We start from the raw sequence: 23,247 nt of genomic DNA, 5'->3' as shown, positions 1-23,247 counted from the left end.
CACTAAAATATTGTGATACATAGGTGTGTCAAGCTACTGCAGCAAGGTTGTTCACGTTTTTATCATAAAACCACTTTTGTGGACAAAGCTCTATACCTTTCAGAAAACATTCACCGAACCAGAACCAAAGACAGAGAGCACTGTTTCCACGTGACTAAGAAACATGTACTTGTGACAGTTGTGAGGTTTGTTTTACAACTCGGAAATTTAGACGAGGATTTAAAAGATTTCTAAAGTCAGTGATTACAACCTAATTATTGTTACCCCATTCATTGTCATACCTTAAATCTGTATTAACAGGGCTTTCTAGGACATAGCAGCCATTCTATTAAACCTGATTTCTGAAATGAGGCAGAAAGAACATCTTAAAATGATGAAAAGCTTAGCAGTCAGTTGAAGAAAGAGAGGAACAAACAACAAAAAAGGAAGTTTAAAAATTTATGTTGCCCAATTAGAATTTTTAAATACATAGCCAAATTCAAAAGACAAGATTAAAGTAATAGAAATTTTGGTCATGTACTATTTTCCTAACTCACAAGGATACCATCATTTTTACTTATATTTCCTTCATTAAGTATTTCTTTCAAAAAAAAAAACCAAAAACCTGTTTTCATTGATGTTATTACTGTTGCTGTTGGTGGTAGCAGTATTTAGTTGATAATTGTTATGATCAATTGGTGTAACTGGATTTTTCTGAAAATAATTTGATCCCTTTAGACAATCAGTTTCTAGAAGGATCAGAGCACTGACCACTGCATGGGAAGAAAGGGATCTGTCCATGAGAGATTAAGACCAGAGAATCAATAGAATTTGAACACAGATCAAATGTAAATACTAGGTACACTTTTGAGGAATAACATCAACATTTAGTTACAAGGAGACAAAAGGGAGAAAGTGCGTGAAGGAAAGGTCTCTGTCTTTTGTTCCATTCTGTCTGACCTACCACATGCCCATCAGAAGACAGCAACGCGCCAATAGCAGGAAAAGAGATCGGGAGGGTAGGGGGATGCAAGGGAAAGAGGAGAATGTCTGAGCAGAGCCCCCTCCATGTGCACTTACATAAAATTCAAAATCTCACAAAGCTAACTAATAGCATTAATGCCAGTACAGAGCAAGGAGAGAGGACTCAAACCCACAAAATCAGTGCTCTTACTCACAGTGCCACATCCGGGCAGATTAAAATGGGAGCCCTGTATGAGAGGGTGGCATTGAGACCGGCTGGGCCATTTCCTTACCACAACCCCCCTTTCGTCCTCCCAGGAACTCTCCTCTTATTGGTGCCTTTGGGTCTTTTCTCTTGGGCTTGTCTGATTCTCCAGAAAAGAATCATCCATCTCCAGAGTAGCGGCAAAAGGGATCTGGGAGCTGGGATGGGGAAGAGCGTTAAGGATCTTTCCACTCAACATGATTCCCTGCTTTCAGAAAGGTACCATTGTTCTGAACTGTGCCTAATATCCCTGAGTCTAGATTCCCTCCAGTCTAGCCTCTCCAGAGAGCAGCCCTTCAGTCTTCTGCTGGGAGTTGGGAGGCACAGTCATCTGGCTGCCTGGTTTGGGGGGAGTGGGTAGGATCAGGAGTTCCAGCTACTTCTTACACAGACCTTCCACCAAGTCTCCTATTTTTGCCCCCATGCACCCTTACTTTGAAAAGCATCTTTCTGCACCTTCCAGGGGTTAATATGGTATGAGTTGGCTACTTCTGAACTGTCCTTGCTGTTGCTTAGGGTTCAACTGTCTCTTTTCAGCCAGGGTAGTGACCACCAGTTCATTTGCTTTCTGGTTTCCAAAATGTTGAGTCTGAGATGTCCTCTCCATTTTGCTTTGTTCCTGTGGGCTTTATTTCCTTTCAGTAATTTTTGTGTGGGTTCGGAGATAAAGGAAGTAAACATAAGCATGTATGTGTTCAATTCCCACTATTTACTCAAAAGTTAGCAATTGTTTCCTATTAAGTTATTTCTTCCATTCTCCAGTAACTTCTGCTAATTCAGGCAATTTAATTTTCTTATGCAAAAATGTCAATCCCCCATAAGTGGGAAAGAATCCAGTAGAACGACAAGAAAACTAAATGGCAGCTGCTCTAACCTCAGCCAAGGTAAAGTGAGAGATGCCCACATCAAGTTTTCTTTCTCAGAATTAGCACCAACCACAGTAAAAGGTCTTAGTGTGAAGCAAAATAGAAAGCAAAGCACGTTCTGGATCTTGGAATACTGAATAAAGAAGTCAAATGAATACCTCAAAGTCATCAATTTCACCCAATGAACAAGTACACAAATCTCAAAAGAAAAATCAGCACTACAACTCAAGGTCGAGCAAAGCTGAATCCTTGGCATGATGCTCTTGTCTCAATACTCAGTTCTCTGTCATCTCTTCTACTATAACTTCTGTTTCCAGGGCACTAGGATGTCCTTAACTCCATTATTTCAAGTTATGTACAGAGCAATCCTGACATCTCACTAGATCTCAAATTCATTCTAGTCAAAACCAATCACATCCTCTACTTCCCCCTGAAAGAGAATTCTCTTCTCACCTTTCTCATCTGTCTAACCCTTTGGAATTTTCTTTAACTCTTCCTCTCCGCTACCTGCTTTATGCAACTTATCAACAAGTCATTTTATTTATTCCTTCACAATGTCTCTGGGGGCTAATGGTGGTGTTACTTTTATTTTTTTTTTTAATTTTTTTTGACGTGGACCATTTTTAAAGTCTTTACTGAATTTCTTACAATATTGCTTCTGTTTTATGCTTTGGTTTTTCGGCCACGAGGCATGTGGGATCTTAGCTCCCAGACCAGGGATGGAACCCGCACCCCTTGCAATGGAAGGCGAAGTCTTAACCACTGGACCACCAGGGAAGTCCCGGTGTTACTTTTAATAGTGGAATTTGAGAACAGTTTAAATGTCCCCAAATGGGAAAACCGTTAAGTAAACAATGGTATATCCACATGATGGAGTATAAGGCAGACACTAGAACGATGTTTTTAAAATATATTTAATTACATGAAAGCATGTCTACGTCATAATTCTAAAGAAATTTTTAATGCAAAATTAAATATATAGTAAGATTAGAAAAAAAAATTTAACAAGGGAAAACAGGAAAGGGAACAAGGAAATTTTCTTAAGTGACGGCAATGTTCTAGATCTGGCGTTATGGTTACATGAGTGTATAGAATTGCTAAATTCATTGAACATTCACTGCCTAAGCCCTGTTCTTAAAATTGTATTCCATGTAAGCATATCTAAAAATTTTTTATTTAAGGGAAAAATCTCATTTTAAAACAGTGACTAGGAGGAAACTGGCCAAAATGTGGACAATGATTGAATTTAAATAACGAAACTATGGATCATTTTTTTCTCTGGCTTCCAAACTTTCTTTGATGAGCACATGAAAAAAGAGAGAAGATGGGGAAGTTCCTTTACATATTCTTTTCCAATCCCTCTTCCTTTGCTACCATCTGACAAGATTAGGACAACAGCCTTCTGCCATCGGCCATCCTGGGTTAAATCTGCCAGCCAAAAATCTCTGTAAAGGAGCTGGCAGGAAGCTTTTTTTTGTGGGGCAGGAGAAAGAAAAATAAGAATATCGTTTACATTTCACCTCCTATTCAAAACCTTAGCAACTCCCTGCTTGCTGTCCACAAGATTAAGTCTAACCTCTTCTACTTAGCTTGCCAAGACCTCTGTAATCTAGACCCATCCCTGCCACTCCATCTTATTACCCACAAATTCCAACCACGAACCCTCCACTCCCGTTCGTCTTCTATTTCAAGACTAAACTTTGCTCAAAGTAAGAGGCAACTTTTTACCTGCTGAAATGCTGACAGTAACGTTAAATTAATTCTCTCTAGAGTCTATTATCCCCACACGAACCATCACCGGGAAATGTTTCCCACAGAGAGACAACTATATTGCACTGTCTCCAAAATTGGAAATGCAGCAGTGAATCCAAAAGTGAAGATTGTTGATATTAAATCTTGGAATCCAAAAATAGAGGTGTAAACACTGCAATAGTCATAGTGCTTAACTGTGTATAAATACGGAGCAGGCCATCTTGCTGCTGGCAGTCAAGCACTCACGTCCCACACACAGGCTAGCCCTGTGATACCAGGTTTTTGCTACATATCATAATGCATGGACTGCGGATCCTACATCCCAGAAAGGTACTAAAACTGGTAAATTAAGTCATTTTGGTAAGAGCCAAAGCGCACAAGTTGATAAAACAATAACAACACGGGGCTTTTGTGAGAACACGTATAGTCCTTTAACATCTGCTTTGAACACTTTATGGTTCAAAATCAGCTAATGCTAAAACAAAATTTAAACCTCTTGAATTTTGAATTAAAAAAACGCACACAACACTTGAGGCTCCTGAGGCAGAGTTTCCGGCTATTGAGTATGTGTTCTTATATGAAATCACTGAAAATAAACAGGAAACTGTCAAAACTGTCACTGCCCCTTACTCTGTGTCTGTGTGTAAGTCTCTGTCTCTGTGACCCTTCATTAGTAAAATAAAGCCCTGAGCTAAAGGGTGAGCAGTGAAAACAAAACACACTTGACCTACATTTGACCAGAGATTAGCATCACCCTTTACCAGATACTACTGCTTCATAATAAATTGAGTAAGATACGCCCCTCCACACAGACAGCTCTCCCTCGCCAGCCTCACTGAGGCACGCTGGCCTCATCTTGGAGGGGGAGACAGGAGAGTGGGTGTAAGTTCCTGGGAAAGAAACCAAGACAGGGTTCTAGGGGCAAGTACTGCCCACCAACCCTTTTAGCTTCCTTTTTCTGGGGGGGCCACACCGCGAGGCATGCGGGATCTTAGTTCCCCATGCCCTCTGCAGTGGAAGCATAGTCTTAACCACTGCACCGCCAGGGAAGTCCCTAGTTTCCATTCTCAATGTGCTTTTAAAGACCATTGCCTTCCAATTATTTCACCCTTCAAATAACTACACTTACTTTCCAGAATAGGGCATGACAAACTCCCCACTTTATACCTGATGGCAGCACAAATACAAAACTCAATTTTCTAGCTCCTTATCTACTAAGCTTAACAAATTTTTCTAACTTCTAAGAGAAAAAGCCAAATGTCCCGCAAAAGGAAGAGGCCTGCATTATTCCAGAATGTTCTACCCTATTCTCGTAAACGCCTTAACTTCTTCAGGAAGGGAAATTCCATGGTATTTCAAGGTAGCCCATGGAGCACCTGCCCAGCCCCCGCTCTCTGTTTGTAACTCACCTTTCTGTAGGGCCAGGAAACATTATACTCTCCAGAATACCTTGCTTTATCAATTTTATTAAAAAATAAACTCACTCTCCAACCTACCTAATAGTTATAACAGGTCCTATTTTTATTCAGAAACATCCTCTCTTCTGTATGTCACCCTCTGCCCTCCTGGCACTGCTCCTCCTGCCCGGGACCTGCACGCTGCCTTAGGCTCTGGTCTTTCCCGTTCTCCCTCTTCCACTGCCACGTTAACCCGCACCTTTGTCTAGTCATCATTGTAACTGCATTTTTACTCTAAAGTCCCTCATCTTACCCTCACTCTCCAGAGGCAACTTCCTCTGCAGAAGTCACCAGAGAGCATATTTCTTCTTGTTTTCATCTACAGATCAAGTTTGGCTTTTAATATTGGTCAGAAGCCACCTACCTCCTGGAAATGACCTGCATTGTTTTCTTGCCAAATTCTTGCCTCAAGCATTACTGTCTCTGAGAATGCCACATGGAGGACACTCATTTTCTCCGTTTCTTCCTGCTAATAATGCACCACTGTGGTGTAACCGGCTTTCCCCTTAGAGAATCAACCAATAAATACCTCTCTCTCATTTCTGTCTCTCCTCAGTAAAGAGAAGACTAAGCCATATAAACTAACATCAATTCCTATGCTAGAGGTTAAGACCCACTTATATATACCACAGGCAGTATTTCCCAATCATTATATCATCCATTTTCTTGGCAGATTTTTCCAGAAGTATTGCTTACAGCGCTAACCATATTTTCAGTTTCAAGGTTAAATTAAAAGGTGGGATAAAAGAGGAATCAAAACTTGAATGCAATACTCTAACTTATCCTGCAAAACTCTGCTGCCAGCTTGGGGGCGTGGGGGGAGGAGAAAGAGGGGGAATATTCTCATCTCAGTGAAATGATAGTATTGGATAGATCAGTGCTAGACAAGTCACAGCTGTCAAACCATTTTAAGTATATTGAAAACTCTGAACAATCTGTAAAGCAGTTAAGCCAGAGGGACTACAGCTTGTAAATGAAGCAAACAGCAATCATGAGTAGCTCACTGCTTCCTGAGTAAAAATCTGCTCCTTAAAATGTTTAAATTAAAACTAAACCCATTAAAATCCCTATCTGATATTTTAAGAGAGAATGTTTGCAGGAGAGAAGTGGTAAATTATTAATACAGTGTAGACATTACTATGCAAGTAATATCAGGAAAAATTTTATGTAGGTGAACTAAGGGCAGCATATATACACATGTATATACAGTTATACACACACGGGCACCTGCAGATTTACAGGGCTCTTCCCACACCCTCAAAAAAAGACTTGAAAATAAAATTTCCCAGAGAGAATTAAAGTTTAAAATCAACAGTCAAAGATATGGAAAGTCATCTTAAAGAGACAAAAAAGCTTCCAGGCTAGCAAGACTTCTAGAAAAACTAGAAGTTTTTCCAGAAAAACTGATTAATCCATCCAAACAAAAAAGGTTAAGTCTATCAGAGGTGGCAAAGGTGGTACTACGAATAATGATAACAGTAACAACATCACAACAACCTTTATAAAGTTACAGTGGGTAATAACTTTAAGAGGATTAAGACTCATCTCAGATCACACAGCTAGGTAAGTGGCCCAGGTCATTCCGTCTATATCACAGACCCAGAGAGGACCACAAAAAGGAAAAGCAGGCTGTACAAATGTTAAGTGCTTCCAAGGATTAGGGGCCATCATAGAGGTGGAGGGACATTTAAATCATCTAACTCCCTTGCTCCAAATCCAAGCTAACCAAGCAATTTAGGGATCCCTTGGCTGCGGACATAGCTTGCCTGCTTCTAACGGTGGGGCAGAGAGAGAAGTAGCATGGCGGGAGCACATGAACTTAAGGGATACAACCATCTCGAGGATGGAACAGAGGAGAGTTCTGAACTACACAGCTTTCCTCCTGCTGCTCCTTACCCCCAGTCACCATGTACTCCTGCCTACTGGGAAGGAGTGGTAGGGCAGAGAAAAAATGTTAATTTGAGAATAACGCAAAGGCAATGTAGTTATTATATATAGGGTAGTGAGGTGGTGGGGGGAGAGGGAGTGAAAGGGAAGCTGTTTCTTAAGCAAAAACAAACATTTAACCCCAGAGCCTATTATTTGATAAAACAGACAAGCAAGGAAAAGGTAGAGGGAAAGCATCAAGGCCTTATGACCTATTTAGAGGGACTCAAGGAAGAGAACATAGTACTGAGGCAAGAGTCCAAATTTAGAGATTTTAGTCTTCATTCCTATTAGAAAGACTGATCCCAGGAGAGGATTATGGCACAGCAGTTAAGAGGATGGGCCCTGTAGCCAGACAGACTGGGTTCAAACCTCAGTTCTGCCAGTTACCCAGGTGAGTAGCTTTGGGCAAGTTTCTTAACCTCTCTCTACTTCCTTTACATCATCTATAAAATAATATATAATAATACTATAACAAAATATAATATAAAATAAAATAATATAATTATATAATATATAATACAAAACAAGGTTGTTAAGACTGAATTCATCCACACAGTAGGTGCTGCAGATTATTATGCTGCTAACAATGGAAGGTCTACAGGTGCTGGTGACCTTCTTTTGTTAGTGCACACCTTTATGAAGAACCTCTAAGGATTAAGTATTCAACCACAATTCTAAACTGTATAACCATTATAAAAACCTACAAAAACTGGCACAAGGTAAAACAAAAAATCTGAATAGTCAGACATGTATTTTAGAAATTGAGGGGGTCTGGGAGGGATGGATTGGGAGCTTGGGATTGGCAGATGCAAACTATTATATATAGAATGGATAAACAACAAGGTCCTACTGTATAGCACAGGGAACTATATTCAATATCCTGTGACAAACCGTAATGGAGAAGAATATAGAAAAGAATGTATATATATATATAGATGTATAACTGAATCACTTTGCTGTGCAGCAGAAATTAACAGAACATTGTAAATCAACTATACTGCAATAAAATAAATTAAAAAAATAAAAAAAAAAAAGAATTCACTGCCAGAAACCTTCCCATAAAGAAAACTCCAGGCCCGGATGGTTTCATTGGTGAAATCGTTCTTACAACTTCATTTTTCATCTTCAGTTACTGCCATAAATGGGAAGACCCTACTCCTTTCCAATCTCATCCTATATTTTCCAACAGAGCAGCATCAAGCAGAGCACTGCACATGTAAAAATCGAGCTTAAACCATTTTGGAGTCAGATTATATCTTTGAAAATTTAATAATCAAAAGCTACAGATCTTCTCCCACAAAAATAGGCAAAACACACAAAATTTTGCACTCAACATCAGGAGGTCCACTGACCCCCATGAAACCAATTGATGGACACCCAAAGATGCTAAATGAATACTGTTAAATGAGCATTAACTGAAGTAGCACAGAGTGATAGTTTAAGGAAAGGACAGAGCGCCTGACAGTTTCTCTACCCTCTGATAAATTACAAATGGTAACAATCTGTTCCTAACCTTGAGCAGCAATTCTTCCTGACCTCATTCTAAAAATATCTTTTGGTAATCTTCATCATCATAACCTTAAAGTCTTTTCAAAGCACCAAGGAATTCTTTTTCTAATTTAATTCTTAGGTCCTATCTTTTAGATTTATCCTATCCTTAAAAACTCCCCAATAAGTTCATCACTTCCTAAATGACTTTCCCAGATGTCACTCAACTCTTTCCCATTATTTATATTTCCAATCTTGTAAGCAGCCCACCTTCCCCCATCCCACATCCAATGGCTCACACCAAAAGATCTTATCTCCTTTGGGCCTAAAGAATTGCCTCCAAGGCAAATTCTGGCCGGGATGTATAGCTATATTCCTTATCAGATGCAGGAGGATGAAAAATGGAAACTTCATATTCCCCCCTGGTAGTTATCATTCCCAAGGCTACCTTTAGATAGATGTTATTTTATGAAAAGAAATCCTCCATCCTTTAGCCAAGAGAGGATGCAATGAAATTAACAAAGCATTCCTAAGAGTCTGTGTAGGTAGACTCTGAGACCTTTAATTGCGACTTCATATTTTTCTACAAAACCATATTGTCCTATTAAGAGGCTAACCAGAGCTGTGATTTTCAGTTAAGTCACAGAATGTATAAAAGATAAAGCACTTAGATAACCAAGTGACAGGATATAATTTGACAGTGGGAAAAAAACGAAGCTAATGTGTGGCCAAGAAACAATATAAAGGACTCAAGGAAAGATTTCAATAGAAAAAAGAAGAAAAAGTTGTACAACATATTTTATCTTAAAACTACATTCGCTTTGGAAAATCATATATTCTACAGTTTGAGATATACAGAGATTTAACCACAGATGAGCTAGGAGTAGGGCAGACTCTGAAATCAAGAAAAGCCAAGATATAAAGAGAAAATATGAAAATAATAACAGCAAATGACCAATGCAACAAGATATACTTTGTGCAGGAAAGAAGTGATAGGGTTTTACTCTAATGAGGACAGTACACCCAAGATTCCACCACTGTACATGCAATCATTATCTACAGCCGTCATTTCAACTTCCTCATATTTCACATACAACCCACTACCTCCCCCGAAACACTGCACTGAAGCACAACGATTCTCTGCATCACCTGGGGTCCCAGTATTGTTCTCTTTCTCCCCTGCTCTACTCTCATGCTGATAATTACCAATCTCAGTCTCCAACTTTCCCATCTAGGACTCCTGTAACCTCAAAGTTAACACATCAAAAATCAACTCAGCTTCCACCCAAAAAACCTGCCCCCCCTCCTGCTGTACCTTTCTCAAATAGGAGCACCATGACTACCTAATCCCCAAAGCTATCCTAGACTCCTTCCTCTCTCTCTCACTCCAAACATCAATGCAAATGCTAAGTGCCTTCAATTTTACCTCCTAGTGAGTCTTAAATGCCATCCTTTCCTCATCTTCTCTACTTTCACCCCATGCTTGGTTTAGGCCCTCTACAACTTCTCTAATACAACAGGCCCCTAATCAATTCCTCCCTGCCTTCAAGTTCAGCCCCCTCCAATCTACCTGGCTCACTGCCATTACAGTACAAATCTGACTGTGTCACTCCCCTGCTTACAACTTTTCAATGATTATCCACTGTCTGTGAGGTTCTTTCAGGATCTTCTGGTCCACATCTGAATCTTCAACTGCCATCATTCACCTCCTCTCACTCCCCAACACACACACGCGCACTTAATGCTGTAACAACACAGCACTGCTTGTGTTCCTCTGAATACATCATGCGGTTTGGGAATTCCTTTGCATCATGTAATTCTCTTTTTCATTTCAACACTATTTCAGCCCCTGGAAAACATGTTTTCACCTTTTAATACTTGGGCTTTCCTCACTTTGTAAAGCCTTCCTTGACCACCCCTACCTTCCTCGGATTAACCCCCCTTTTGCTCTACTCCTTCCCTGCCTTCTACATACTTCTATTAATGCACATATGACATATTTTATTATTTGTTCACATGAGTGCCCTCTCTACCAGACTGTGAGTTTGTTGACAGAGCAGGGCCCTGTCTTTTTTTAATTATCAAAATGTAAAAACATGGCTCTAAATCACTCAATAAACATCACTTATTAATTAAAATGATGTCTTCACCCGTTAAGATTTCCTCTCACATTTGAACTGTCCCCCAAAGAGATGGCTTTGAAAAGGAAGATGTGTGAATATAAAGAGTATAAAATACAGATTAAGTTTGAGTAAAAAAAAAAAAAAAAAAAAAAAAAAAAAAATTAACCCAAGATTACTTGGAGAGCTAGAAATTCTAAGAAATCTTTTAAATGGATGCATGGCAACAGAACCAGAAGCAAAACATGAGCATAATGTGGTAAAAATACTGCCGCAAGGAAAGAAGCCTGACACTTGAGATGATACACGGCAACATGTGCCAAAGCCTAAGGAACTAACAGTCCTGGTTCTCATTTTTCCATCAGATGTGACCCCATGAGAAAGAAACACATGGAAGAAACCACTTACGGAGTAGAAGCAACTACTTTGGACAGTGTTCTGTAAACTTTAAGAATGGCAGAATCCAGGGACTTCCCTGGCGGTCCAGTGGTTAAGACACCATGCTTCCACTGCAGGGGGCATGGGTTCGATCCCTGGTCGGAGAACTAAGATCCCGCATGCCATGCAGCACGGCCAAAAGTAATAATAATAATAGAAAAGAAAAGAAAAAAAAAAAGAATGGCAGAATTCATTCTAAATTTCTTACACTGTGTTGACGAAGGAGCTGGTATTTTTCAGAGCTGGAAGGATGTGAGAGACCACCACCAACTCCCTCCATTTACAAGAGGAGACTTGGGGCTTAGAGAGGAACCCAAGTCTCACCACTAGTTAAGTGGAAGATGAGAAATGAGGACAGTGGCTTCTACTTTCTCTATCTGGGGCTCTTTCCACTACCCCACACTACCCTTCTGCAGGTGAGTTAGGTGCTATATTGTTTTTTTTATTTTGTTTACACATAAAGAGTTATTTGTCTTTCTTAATTCTAAGAGTCTGTAGGTGGTATCCAGACTTTATTTAAATGCTAAAAATGGTTTCCACACTCATAGATTACTTTCATCTTCTACTCTTTTCTTACCCTAACAGGCATAGCAACTCTCAAAGTACAGTCCCATCAGGTTTTGGTAATAATGCTGACATCAGAACATGCCATCTTAAGTCATCACTCATCCTGGTTTGCAAAACCTAGCTATCGCTTCATTGATATTTCATTAAAAGCACTACCATTTCCCTCACTAATCCTAGTGAAGCAGTTTCATTTTACAGTAATAAGAAAGAGGAATAGGTGGGGACGGTGACTGTTCAACAGGCAGGATTGGAATTACAGAATTTGAGGACCACTGAGGCAATGGGATATAGCATATCGAGCCAACAGAGCATTTCAAGTCCACAAACAGGAACTCTGGGTTCCCCCAATGATTATAAAGTCAAGTATCTAATAATGAAATCACAAAATATAGTACCAGTATCATTGATTAAATGCTTGCCATGTGTTAGGGACTGTTCTAAGAGCTTTACATACATCATCGCCAATCCTCACAAAATACCCAAAAGGTAGGTGCGTTACAGATGAGGAAAGTGAGCAGTAATAGCACGAGGGTTTCTACACGCAGGGGGCTCACAGGTGGCAAAACAGAAGGGAGTAGAGGGCAAGTAGGGACTTGGCTCCAACCCTTCTTGAAGAGACATAAACCCCCATTTCCTAGGTTGTATGTGTATCTGAGGTGGTGAGAACCTTGATGTACAAGCAAAGCACGAGTTTCCTCAGGTGAACTATTCATGGAGCAGGGCAGGAGGGACAGTGGCTGCCCTTCCCCCAATGCCACATACCTCTTAGCACCTCACGGAAACTGAGGACTCCAAAGATGGAGGGCTCTGTCCGGAGTGATGAAGCAGGTAAGTATGGCCGGAGTCGGCATCTGAACCCAGGTTTGTGTGGTTTCAAAGCCCTTTCTCTTCCTACTCTGCCAGGCTACTTCCTTCTCTATAAATGCCAGATTGTCTAAGAACCATGCAAAATTAGTAGGTAGCAAATTCACAAACCACAAAATATGAAAAATAAATTACACCTCTGAGAACCCTAAACTATCATCCAGAAAGTCAATTATCTAATGCCCTAGAGTAGCATGCATGCTACAGATTCAATACTTCCTAAAGTAGGGCTTAAGTACATTTTAAAGTACACATTCACACACGAATGACAGGAGTCTTTTTTTTAAAGTTTTTTTGTTGGGCTAGAGGGGCATGGGGGGAGGTGGTAAGAAGAGAAAATGGTCTCCTTTGAGAGACTCAAGCTGGTTTAGGACCACGTTGGTTCACAGGAATGAATGGGTTTTTGGATTATGCCAGCTACTGGGTTTAAAGCTGAATATAATCCAATGACATCCAATATCTTCATCCTAATTTGAGAGCCTAAAATGCCCCTATTTTAAGAGGGAATTCATCTATTCATTCAACAATCTCCAGGTAGGCCTGGGCTAGGAGGTATTACAGAGGCCACAGAGATGTGCAGGACAACTCCGAAACAGTTCCTGCTTAGGAGTACTTACAGCCTAATTAGAAAAATCAGATAAACGTGTGCAAGGATTAAATACCAGCAAATGAACAAATTCTAAAAGGGTGAGTTGCCAAGAAGTGGTAGAAGTGAAGGAAGGAGAAAACTCTGGGCTTTTCAGGAACCAGTGGTATCACTGTAAGCCAGATCTTGAAAGGAAGGGCGGAATCAGAATTAAAGGCAGGAGGGCAGGGAGTTCACAAAGGTCCAGGAACAGGGAAAAGGGCTATTACAAAATAAATCCACAAATACCCAGAAGTTCTCGCACAAGGGCAAACTGAGGTGTGTACAAGGATATTCATGGGGTCGTGGTTAAATAAATTATGGCACATCCACACAACGAAATGCAGCTATAAAAATGAATGAGGCAGCTTTATATGTACTGATGTACATTATATACTGCTAAGTAAAAAAAGCAAGGTACAGAGAGTGAGTATACTCTGCTACCATTTGTGTGTTTACAAAAAACAATATTTATACATATATGCTTGTATATGCTTCAATATTCATGGACTATCCATGGAAAGATATAGAAGAAATTTATAAACGGTGGATACCTCTGTCAGCTGAGGACATGGGTAGGTTAAAACCAAGGAACTGTGCTCTGCAGAAGGCAGGTGGGCTAGAGAAGATCCTAAGTGTCAGGGTAAGAGGTTTAAAGAACACGCAAACTCTAGAGCATGGTTTCTCAACAGTGGCATCATTGACATTTGGGGCCAGATAATTCTTTGTTGTAGAATTATCTACAATTCTTTGCTGTAGAACTATCTACAAAATTGTTGTACAGTGCTGTCCTGTGCATTGTAAGATGCTTAACAGCATTCCTGGCCTCTACCCACTAGATGCTGGTAGCACCCCACCTCCCACCCCTGGTTGTGACTCCCAAAAATGTCTCCAGACAATGCCAAGGAGCCCTGGCAGGGAAAATCGCCCCTGGTTGAGAACCACTGCTCAAGAACCACAATATAAACAGTTAACATACAAAACCCTGTTTTACGTTCCTATAAATTAACAAATGCAACATACACTCCCATATGGATCTGAGGAATATACTGGACATTGTTTTGAAATGACCTTCATATATCTGTCATAGTTTCTCAAGTTGTGATAATTCAGGTCCCTTCCCAAATCTGAACTATTCATTTTTAACCATAACTACCCCATCACAGATGTCTCTTTTCTGCATTTGTTGAATACAAGTGATAAAAGTGAAAAAGAAAGGCTAAGTACATTTTCAGCAGTACACAGAGGGTGGGCGAGATTCCCCAGTGGGCTTCCCATGATGCACTGACCCCCTTGGATCTCTTCAGCGTAACTTCTCGAGTTAGTAGACCAGCCCCACCTCCTCCAGATATCATGTGCTCTCTAGATCCAAGATCCTCTAGGATGTCAAGGAAGGCAACCCTCCCACAGAAATCTAACAGAAAACTACATTTTGGCTCAGCTTCTGAAAAACTAATATAATTATTGACACAATAAGAACATAATTACTCGTATTATGCTAATAATGTTTCTTCTCGTAACTCTTAATGACCACACAAATTACAAGACGCTGTTCAGAAATAATGAAAGACATCACTCCTGTTTTTAAGATTATAAAGAGAATGATTAGTTTATAAAGCCAAGAGAGGCTTTACCTAGATTCTACATATCATGATTTCATTAAGCTTAAAGCCATTTCTAATATACCACAATGAATAGGGAGAAAAAAAAAAAAATCAAGACATCCAACAGGCTGGAATATTTTTCAAACACAGATCTAAAACTTTTGTTGATTCTCCTGTGTCTTTTCTTTTCCCAATGCCAGAAATCCAGTAACACCCTGGCAATCTTTGCTTTGTACTTTGAAGTCACTGATCCCTCCAATACTGTTGTAGGTGAAAAGTTCTGGATTTCATTCTCATGAAATCATGCTCTTCAAATTTTAGTATTGTGCCGACTACTTGTGCTTAGCTCTCAGAAGGTTGGCTCTCATTTGTGGAGGTGACCTCCAGTGACCTGACCCTGCAGTAAATACACCTGTGAGTCCCTATGGAAGGTGCTTAAATGTGTCCGCGGCGAAAAAAAGAAACTCACCATTCTAACTACTTCAGGGTAAGTCTGCTCTGTCAAACAGCCTCTGCTTATTGTAATGTAGTCCACCAGTTCATTAAGAGTGGAGCGCTTGTATTCTTTCATTTTAAGATCAGATAGCGTGTCCATGAAGTCAAAAATGACACAGCACTGCTGAAGTTTCTTTAGGAACAGTTCAGGCTGCTCTGAGGATGGAACGTCTAAGAAAAAAAAAGGAAATGGTGTAAGTCTGTCATCAATTTCTAGGTAACAGGAATTCTCTGTGAAAGTTAACTTCAAAAGCAAGCTCAAAAAAATAAGAATTCACATGACAACAGTGTTCTTTTAAACAGTTACACATGGGCAGGAGGGGATACCATATCCACTACTTCAGAGACCTTGTCTTTGGAAACTACATGGTACCAACACAATTGACAGCATTTGCTATTCAGCCACCAAAGATTGACCAAAATCCCAAGAGCTGTTAGAGTTGAAGCAAATTTTAACCAAAAACACCCCAATGTCAACACCCTTAAGCCAAAAACACTGAAAAAGGTCAAACTTTCCATTATAAGGTAGACACAGAAGTTTTCACTGTTGGTTTAAATTAATTTCACTAAAAAAATTTCAAAGCAGAAATGTCAGTTGATTCATTTTAATTTCATGCTGACATCCTTGGTATTTAAAGCAACTGTTGGGTGTGTGAGTTTATATTTCTTGTTTTGTTTTGGCTTGATATCTATGAAGCTTCTTTGTCAAAGAAACTCGAAAAATCAACAAAATCGAGCAATACCAACTCTCTCAAAAAGGGCACATCAGTAATGGGACAATGCGAGCAAACTCTATTAAAATCTAGGCTCTCCCTTTTGACCCATCTTCTTCCTTTATGGTGGGAGAAAACCACTAACATTTTTATTAATATGTTCTCAGAATAAACATCTGTTCTTTTCCTACAGGCCGCAGGTCAGACATTTGGTTTGGTGTCGTTTCTAAAAAATATGTAGAAATTTTACACTAAAACTCCCCAGCGAGAATGGAAACCTGACCTACAGTTAGACTTGAAAGACACCAACTAAGTTGTCGATACCTCTTTCCACTCCTATCTTCTTTCCACTACTTTATTCCACCAAACTGGAGCTTCTCTGGAAAGGCGATGAAATTATAACAAGAGAACCTCTGCTGCCTTCATCCAAGGCGATTAACTCATTAATGCTCAGAACACTCTTTGAGGTAAGCAGGTGGCATCATATTATTATTCTCTATTTTTCACAAAGAAAATTAGAGACAATCATGGAGGTCCCACAATGAATGAGTTATGAAGCTGGGCTCAGCACCTGGGTCTCTAACCACACTCCCCCATTCCTTCTGTACGACTCAAGAAGGACTTGAACAATGTTTGGCCTGTCACTTGCTACCATCCTCAGTTGCCAGCCTCCCAGTAAATGCTTTACAGTGGCCTCACAGCGTGGGCCACCTGCTCCGTGGAGGTAAGTGCAACGGCTAACAGCACCCGTCTTACAGCCACCAGCAGCAGGGAGAGAGGGCTAGATTCCTAGTCACAGGATCCACATGACTCCTCTCCACAACCCCCTTGCCTCCTCACAGCCCACAACCCAAGTGCCAGCCCATGTACCCAGGACCTCATGGATAATTCCCCCCAAACACCACCTACTGACATCAACTTTGGGGTAAGCCTAGATGAGGTGCAATGGGCATCTGAAAGTATAGGATTTCCCTACCAGATATAAGGAAACAAGAAGTAGGCAATGTTTTTAAAGGTATATAGCACCACTGCTACTCTCAGCAAAAACAAGTTACATATTTAGAAATTATTCTCAACCAATGAGTTGCCCCTTCCACCACCACCCCATAAATCCCCAAAGGCCTAATGTATCTTATAGTCAAAGAATTGGGGATTTGAGTTCAGCCATGACATATGTCTTATTCTGTGACCCTAGACTTAATCACTTCCGAAACATTTAAGCTTTATAAGAACTAAATTTAGACAAACCAAGCTTTCCCTTTAATTGCTATTTGCTTCAGGTATTTATATAAACAAACAAAAACTAAACCAGGCTGCTTATCAACATGACTGTATATCGTTAACCAATGGCTAATTATATGTACACGACCATCATGGTTAATTACTGAAGTCTTCTAAGTTCTAAATCAGATTCCATACCTCAAATCTGAAGGGGAGTTTTGACACTGCACAGGGAACAAGAAAAGGCTTATAAATGTAACATTAAAGTCTTCAGGACAAATTTTAATTAATCCTATTTTTGATACAGTAACTTTAATAATGCTTAAAAAATCAGACCATGTACATGGAGAACTGCTTAACTCAGCACACATAAAAGCATCTATAAATGATAGCTTTTCCTCCAAAAAGCAAACCGTCATTTAAGCAGTGACAACAATGATTACTCTTTGTGGTCACTGCAATGATACTCAAGAGATTCACATTTGGCTACTTAAAAAAATTCAGGCAGTTAACATTTAGTTCTTTTTCTTAATGTTAGACAGTTGAAATTTATTCTTTATTTATCCAAATTGATATAATGTCATAGACAAATGTGAGGCAGGCTATCTACCTAACCAATGGAATAATGATAATAGCTTACATTTACTGAGCACTATTACTGGGTACTATTCTAAGCACTTTACATATATTATATCTTACTTAGTCCCGACAACAACCCTGTGCATAGGTACTATTTTCAATTTAACAGATGAGAAAACCAAGACACAGAGAGAGTCAGTGACCTGCGCAGAGTCTTAGAACTAATAAGCAGTGGAGACAGGATTCCAACTCAGGCAAACTGGCTCCAGAGCCTGAACTCTTCACTACTGTGCAACAATCAAACTCAGTGAAACACAGGAGTAATACCATAGTCCATAAAAAGAGGGTATGTACAAAGAGAATAGAGGAAGAACACAGAAAGAAATCAGCCAATTAATTTCCAACATGCCCTCATTATAAAGTATCATGCTGAACCCCTCTAGCCCATTCCCCAGAAATTAACACACACAGCAACAAGCTATGCTTTATCCTTTATCACAGACTAAATTCCTCTAAAATAACTTCCTTCACCTAAATTAAAGAATTTAAGTAATCAAGACTGACCAAAAAAAAAAAGGGGAATGGTGTCCTCAAAGAGCCAATTCCATTATAACAACTTTTTTAAATTGTGTTTTCATTCGTACTGAAAGATGACCTAATTCACAACAGTCCAAGCATAGGGCTCTTCCTATAGTGTTTGGCCCTCAGACTGCCCCACATAGCTGTGCTGCTCCCACCCTCCTTGCCCTCATTTCCCTAGACCCAGTGGAATACAAAAAAAGTAGAATGTGAAAAGGTAGGACCAGCCAGGATCAGAGAAGGAACACTCTGAGTAGTGCAGAAGGTTCCAGTGATACAAGTTTAATGTCTATGGAACCAGTCCCAGTAGCAATACAAATATTCTTTTTAAAGAAACATTTGTGTATAGCTGATTCACTCTGTTATAAAGCGGAAACTAACACACCACTGTAAAGCAATTATACTCCAATAAAGATGTTAAAAAAAAAAAAGAAACATTTGTAAAACGTATCAGGTACTAGGCCATAAAGAAAATCTCATAAATGACAAAAAGAAATCAGACAAGCAGTACATTTTGACCACATGCAGTAACACTAGATTTTAACAACTCAAAGCTACCCACCTCCCAAATCCAAGCCACCTGAAAATCTAAATGTTTAGTAACTTAGATGAAGGAAAAAAATATATAGACATTCAAAATAAATGTAAACTAGAAAAATTAAGGGACATCGCAGAATCCCAAAGCAAACCAGGCAATGGATGCTTGTGTCATCTCTCTGTCCTGCACAGGCCGTCCCTAACAGCAGGAGAGGGATCCCACAGAATCATAACCATAAATAATGAGGAATCAGTAAGTGGTTATATAATACCATGCAGGTCATTAGCACAACAACCCATCCATCTAATGTTAGTATTCATTTAAAGGGGAGAGTAACTGATCTAATGATCACAGCTTGATAAGATTCCATAAGGTCAGATTCCACTGCTCTGGAAAAACTCTGAGAATTAATTTAATTTCCAGAATATGTTTCTCACCCAAGGAAATAATGTACTGACCAGCTAAATGGTCAATGCTCTTGGCAGTTGCAGTTCTCACTGTATTGTCCTTCTCTTTCCTTTTCAGCATTAGTCATTTTCTCACACGTGCTTTTCTATCACCATCTCTCAACAGCCTCCTATCAATTTTCATTAGTAAGTTGGGGAAATGATTACTCTCACCTCCAAGGTGTTCATACCCAAATAATTTTAAAATTTACAAGTGCAAAAGGTAATGGAAAAATGGGCACAGAATTCAACAGTAGAGGGAGGATTAAGGGACAAAGATTCTCCTGTGTCTAAAGAACAGTCAACAGGCGTTATACACATTTAGTTACACAAGCACGCATGTGCGCACGCGTGCACACGCACACGCACACACACACACACACACACACCCGTCCCCTCACCCTCATTATGATTTTAAGGGCTGGTTGTTTATTTATTATTTATTTGTTTATAACTGGCAGAAGCTCCTTCCTCCCTAATCAAGAGCTTTCATTGTTCCATCCCATCTAAAGTTTGGGGCATATAGTCATGGATCCAATATCAGCCCATCTTCCCTTGGGGACTGACTCAGTCAAGACTTTGCAAAGCAGAAAGTAGCAAAGGTACAAGAAATAAAACATGAGCCCAATGTCCTTTGGGTTTGGTGCTCTGGGACTCCAGTCAAATGAAATTGTTGAAAATCATTGCAACCTGCAAATGTGCCGACCGAGGAAATAAAGAAGGCCCACAACATTAAATTGATTAGCCACAATATCACAGGAAGCAAGCAGATTGGTTTAAAAAAAAAAAAATGTGGGCTGATAACTTATTTACACATAAGCTGTTTAAATGTATATAGATAAATATTTCCATAAAATCGTCATGTTTGCATTGGAAGCTAAGCAGTAACCTTGAGCTCCTGATGAACAATATTCGTAGCTGGTTATTCCCATTCAAAAGAAATGGAAAAAATATTCTTCTAAATTAACAATGCTTTTCACCTGAAAACGCCCTAAGATATTACACACTTAGCCCTTCTACATCCATTTCCCCTACTCTCACAAAAAATAAAGGTACCTGCAGAGACTGAGCATGTAAATGTGGTCTTTGATCCCTTCCACCTCATCCTTTAGAACTTCCCTTAAGGTGAACACATCCCCATCCAAGTATGCGATCAGTCCCTCACAAACGACCCTCCAAAACTTCAACAAAGTCAATGAAAATTGTACCTGCATATGCATATGAGAATATATTTACAGAAAATTAGTCTCACAGCACTGAGAAGAGCTTAGCACTAAAATATTAAGTTGACTTAGCCTTGAAGGACTAAAGTGTGGTATGTTAGCACATGTGGTAAAATGCCTAATAGCCTGTCCATGTGGTCTGTCTAAACCCTTGCCACCAACTTTACTTCCAAACATAGATACAACAAGTAGCATTCCCTTTTTGTCATACCTATTTCAAAAAACCTAAAAAGAATCCTATTTTATTCATGGAACTATGCTTCCATTAGGAATTGCTTTTGACACTTGAGAAAAAAAATCACAGACATAGCCAACAATATTTCATTAAAACAAGAAGACCACTATAAATCCTTACAATGAATCAGATAAGAAAATTAGGCTTCATGTACTATGAACTGAACCCAAGTATACCATGTTGGTTACACAAGATAGTTCCATGTTAATAAGCAAATAAGAAACTGACATGTGAGCTAAAATAAGTATTTTAGCTGACCATTCCAATTACTTTATTACTGTATTCAAAATAGGGGTTCCAAAAAAGTTTGTTGTTGATGATAGTGGTGGTAGTGGTGGTGTGTTTCCACTACAAGGTATTTGTATTTTATAGAAGCGGCTCATGTGATTTCAATGTGTGACCACAGCTGAAAACCACTGTTTTTAAAGTAATAACTTTTAAAATCCTTCTTCCATCTCCTTCACCTTTGAAATTCTCTTTCTCAGTTTATTTAAAGCTAACAGTGAAAATTTTTGGTTTTCAAGCAAAGGCAGGTCCCTGGCAACACCTACAACAGTGAAAGCATTCCTTCTTTGCCTTGGCTATAAATATGTGAATGTAGAATTGGCTGCTTTTAGAACTCTTCACAGTCTATTAGGAAGATCGAAAAACACTTTGCTGATTATTAGCATACACCTTTTTTTTTTCGGGTCAAAACATGTCTCATAGAACTACTACACCAATAAAAATAGTATCAAAAGAAGGAAACCAAGGTGTATTAATTAAACAACAAACCGTAAAGCAGATAAGGCCAGTACTGATATTTCAAGGTAAAAAGAATGATAACAATGTTAACGAACATTTACTATTGCAAAGCACTGTGCTAAGCTCCTGACACACATTATCCCTTTTAATCCTCAGAAGACCTTATGAGTGGCCACTATTAATATCCCAGTTTTTCAGATGAAAAAAAAGGGGCCCAGACGGCTAAGTCACTTACCCAACATCACCCACTACTAAGGACCGCAGCTAGAATCTGAACCCAGGTAGTCTAACTCCAGTGCCCTCACCAATAACAATAATGATGATGATGATGATAATGACTGTGATAAATAGTAGCAGCTAACAACCACCACCACCACTGGAGCAGTGGGTAAACTGTCACGGCTGGTTATTTGTTTAAGAAAAGATGTAATCTGAAACTACAGGAAAATTTGATTGACTTTTCTGCCAAGTATTTACACATTTTAAAACTTAAACAGCACAAAATTAGCCTTAAATGAGTGAACAATAGTAGGTGGGTAAATTAAAGTTTTAAATAATAATAATATATTAATGATTCCTCCCAGCTTGGACAATCAACATGTATTATTATTCTTTCATGGATCTCTCCAGTTATCCTTTCCCAAAAGCTGACAAATATGTACACTCCAGTTTATAAGCAAAACCCAAAGGTGACCACTAACGCAGAATAGTGGCCTCAGCGTCAAAATCACAGGATTCAGAGCTTTCACATTGTTTTGACACTATGTTCTAATCAGAATAAATAGGAAACACACACATGCACACACACATACACATTTTTAATAAATATTTCTGTTTCCAACCTTTCATAATTATCCCTCGTGCTTTACCTTCTAATGCCAAGGTGGTCATTGAAACTTGTCAGGACAAGAAAAACAAAACATTTAAAAATTGATCAATGCCTAGGGGCTTCCCTGGTGGCGCACTGATTAAGAATCTGCCTGCCAATGCAGCGGACACGGGTTCGAGCCCTGGCCCGGGAAGATCCCACATGCCGCGGAGCAACTAAGCCCATGCGCCACAACTACTGAGTCTGAGCTCTAGAGCCCGCGAGCAACAACTACTGAGCCCACGTGCCACAACTACTGAAGACTGTGCGCCTAGAGCCCGTGCTCCGCAACAAGAGAAGCCACCACAATGAGAAGGCCGTGCACTGCAACAAAGAGTAGCTCCCGCTCACCATGGCTAGAGAAAGCCCGTGCACAGCAACGAAGACCCAACACAGCCAAAAATTCTTTTTAAAATAAATAAATAAATTTATTTTAAAAAATTGATCAATTCCTAATTATAGGTATGGATTACTTTCCTGCCACCAAACTTATCAACAGGATAGAAGCCACCACAGCTTCTGACTACCACGGTCAATCTCTCTACTATCAATTCATTACCTACGGGCTTCTTTGCAGAGGTGAGACACCAGGAGGATAGGGACCAGGGCCTTTTGAATATAAGGAATTCCTGAAGCATGCTGGGCTATACCAAAATAAATAAATAAATAAGGGCTGCAAGAATTAATTA

General features: G+C 39.5%; 1 protein-coding gene across 3 annotated transcripts in view; it reads right to left on the bottom strand.

The window, feature by feature from the left end:
* PPP2R5E (protein phosphatase 2 regulatory subunit B'epsilon) overlaps positions 1-23,247 on the bottom strand; it is a 151,268-nt gene that overhangs the window by 58,744 nt on the left and 69,277 nt on the right. For all 3 annotated transcript variants that reach the window (XM_068544337.1, XM_068544355.1, XM_068544346.1), the window contains exon 3: positions 15,387-15,583. In XM_068544337.1, coding sequence (XP_068400438.1) covers positions 15,387-15,583 — 197 coding nt within the window. The remainder of the gene's footprint in view (positions 1-15,386; positions 15,584-23,247) is intronic.

Source organism: Eschrichtius robustus, chromosome 1 (genome assembly GCF_028021215.1).
Source record: "Eschrichtius robustus isolate mEscRob2 chromosome 1, mEscRob2.pri, whole genome shotgun sequence".
NCBI lineage: Eukaryota > Metazoa > Chordata > Mammalia > Artiodactyla > Eschrichtiidae > Eschrichtius > Eschrichtius robustus.
This window is presented reverse-complemented; position numbering and strand designations above follow the sequence as displayed.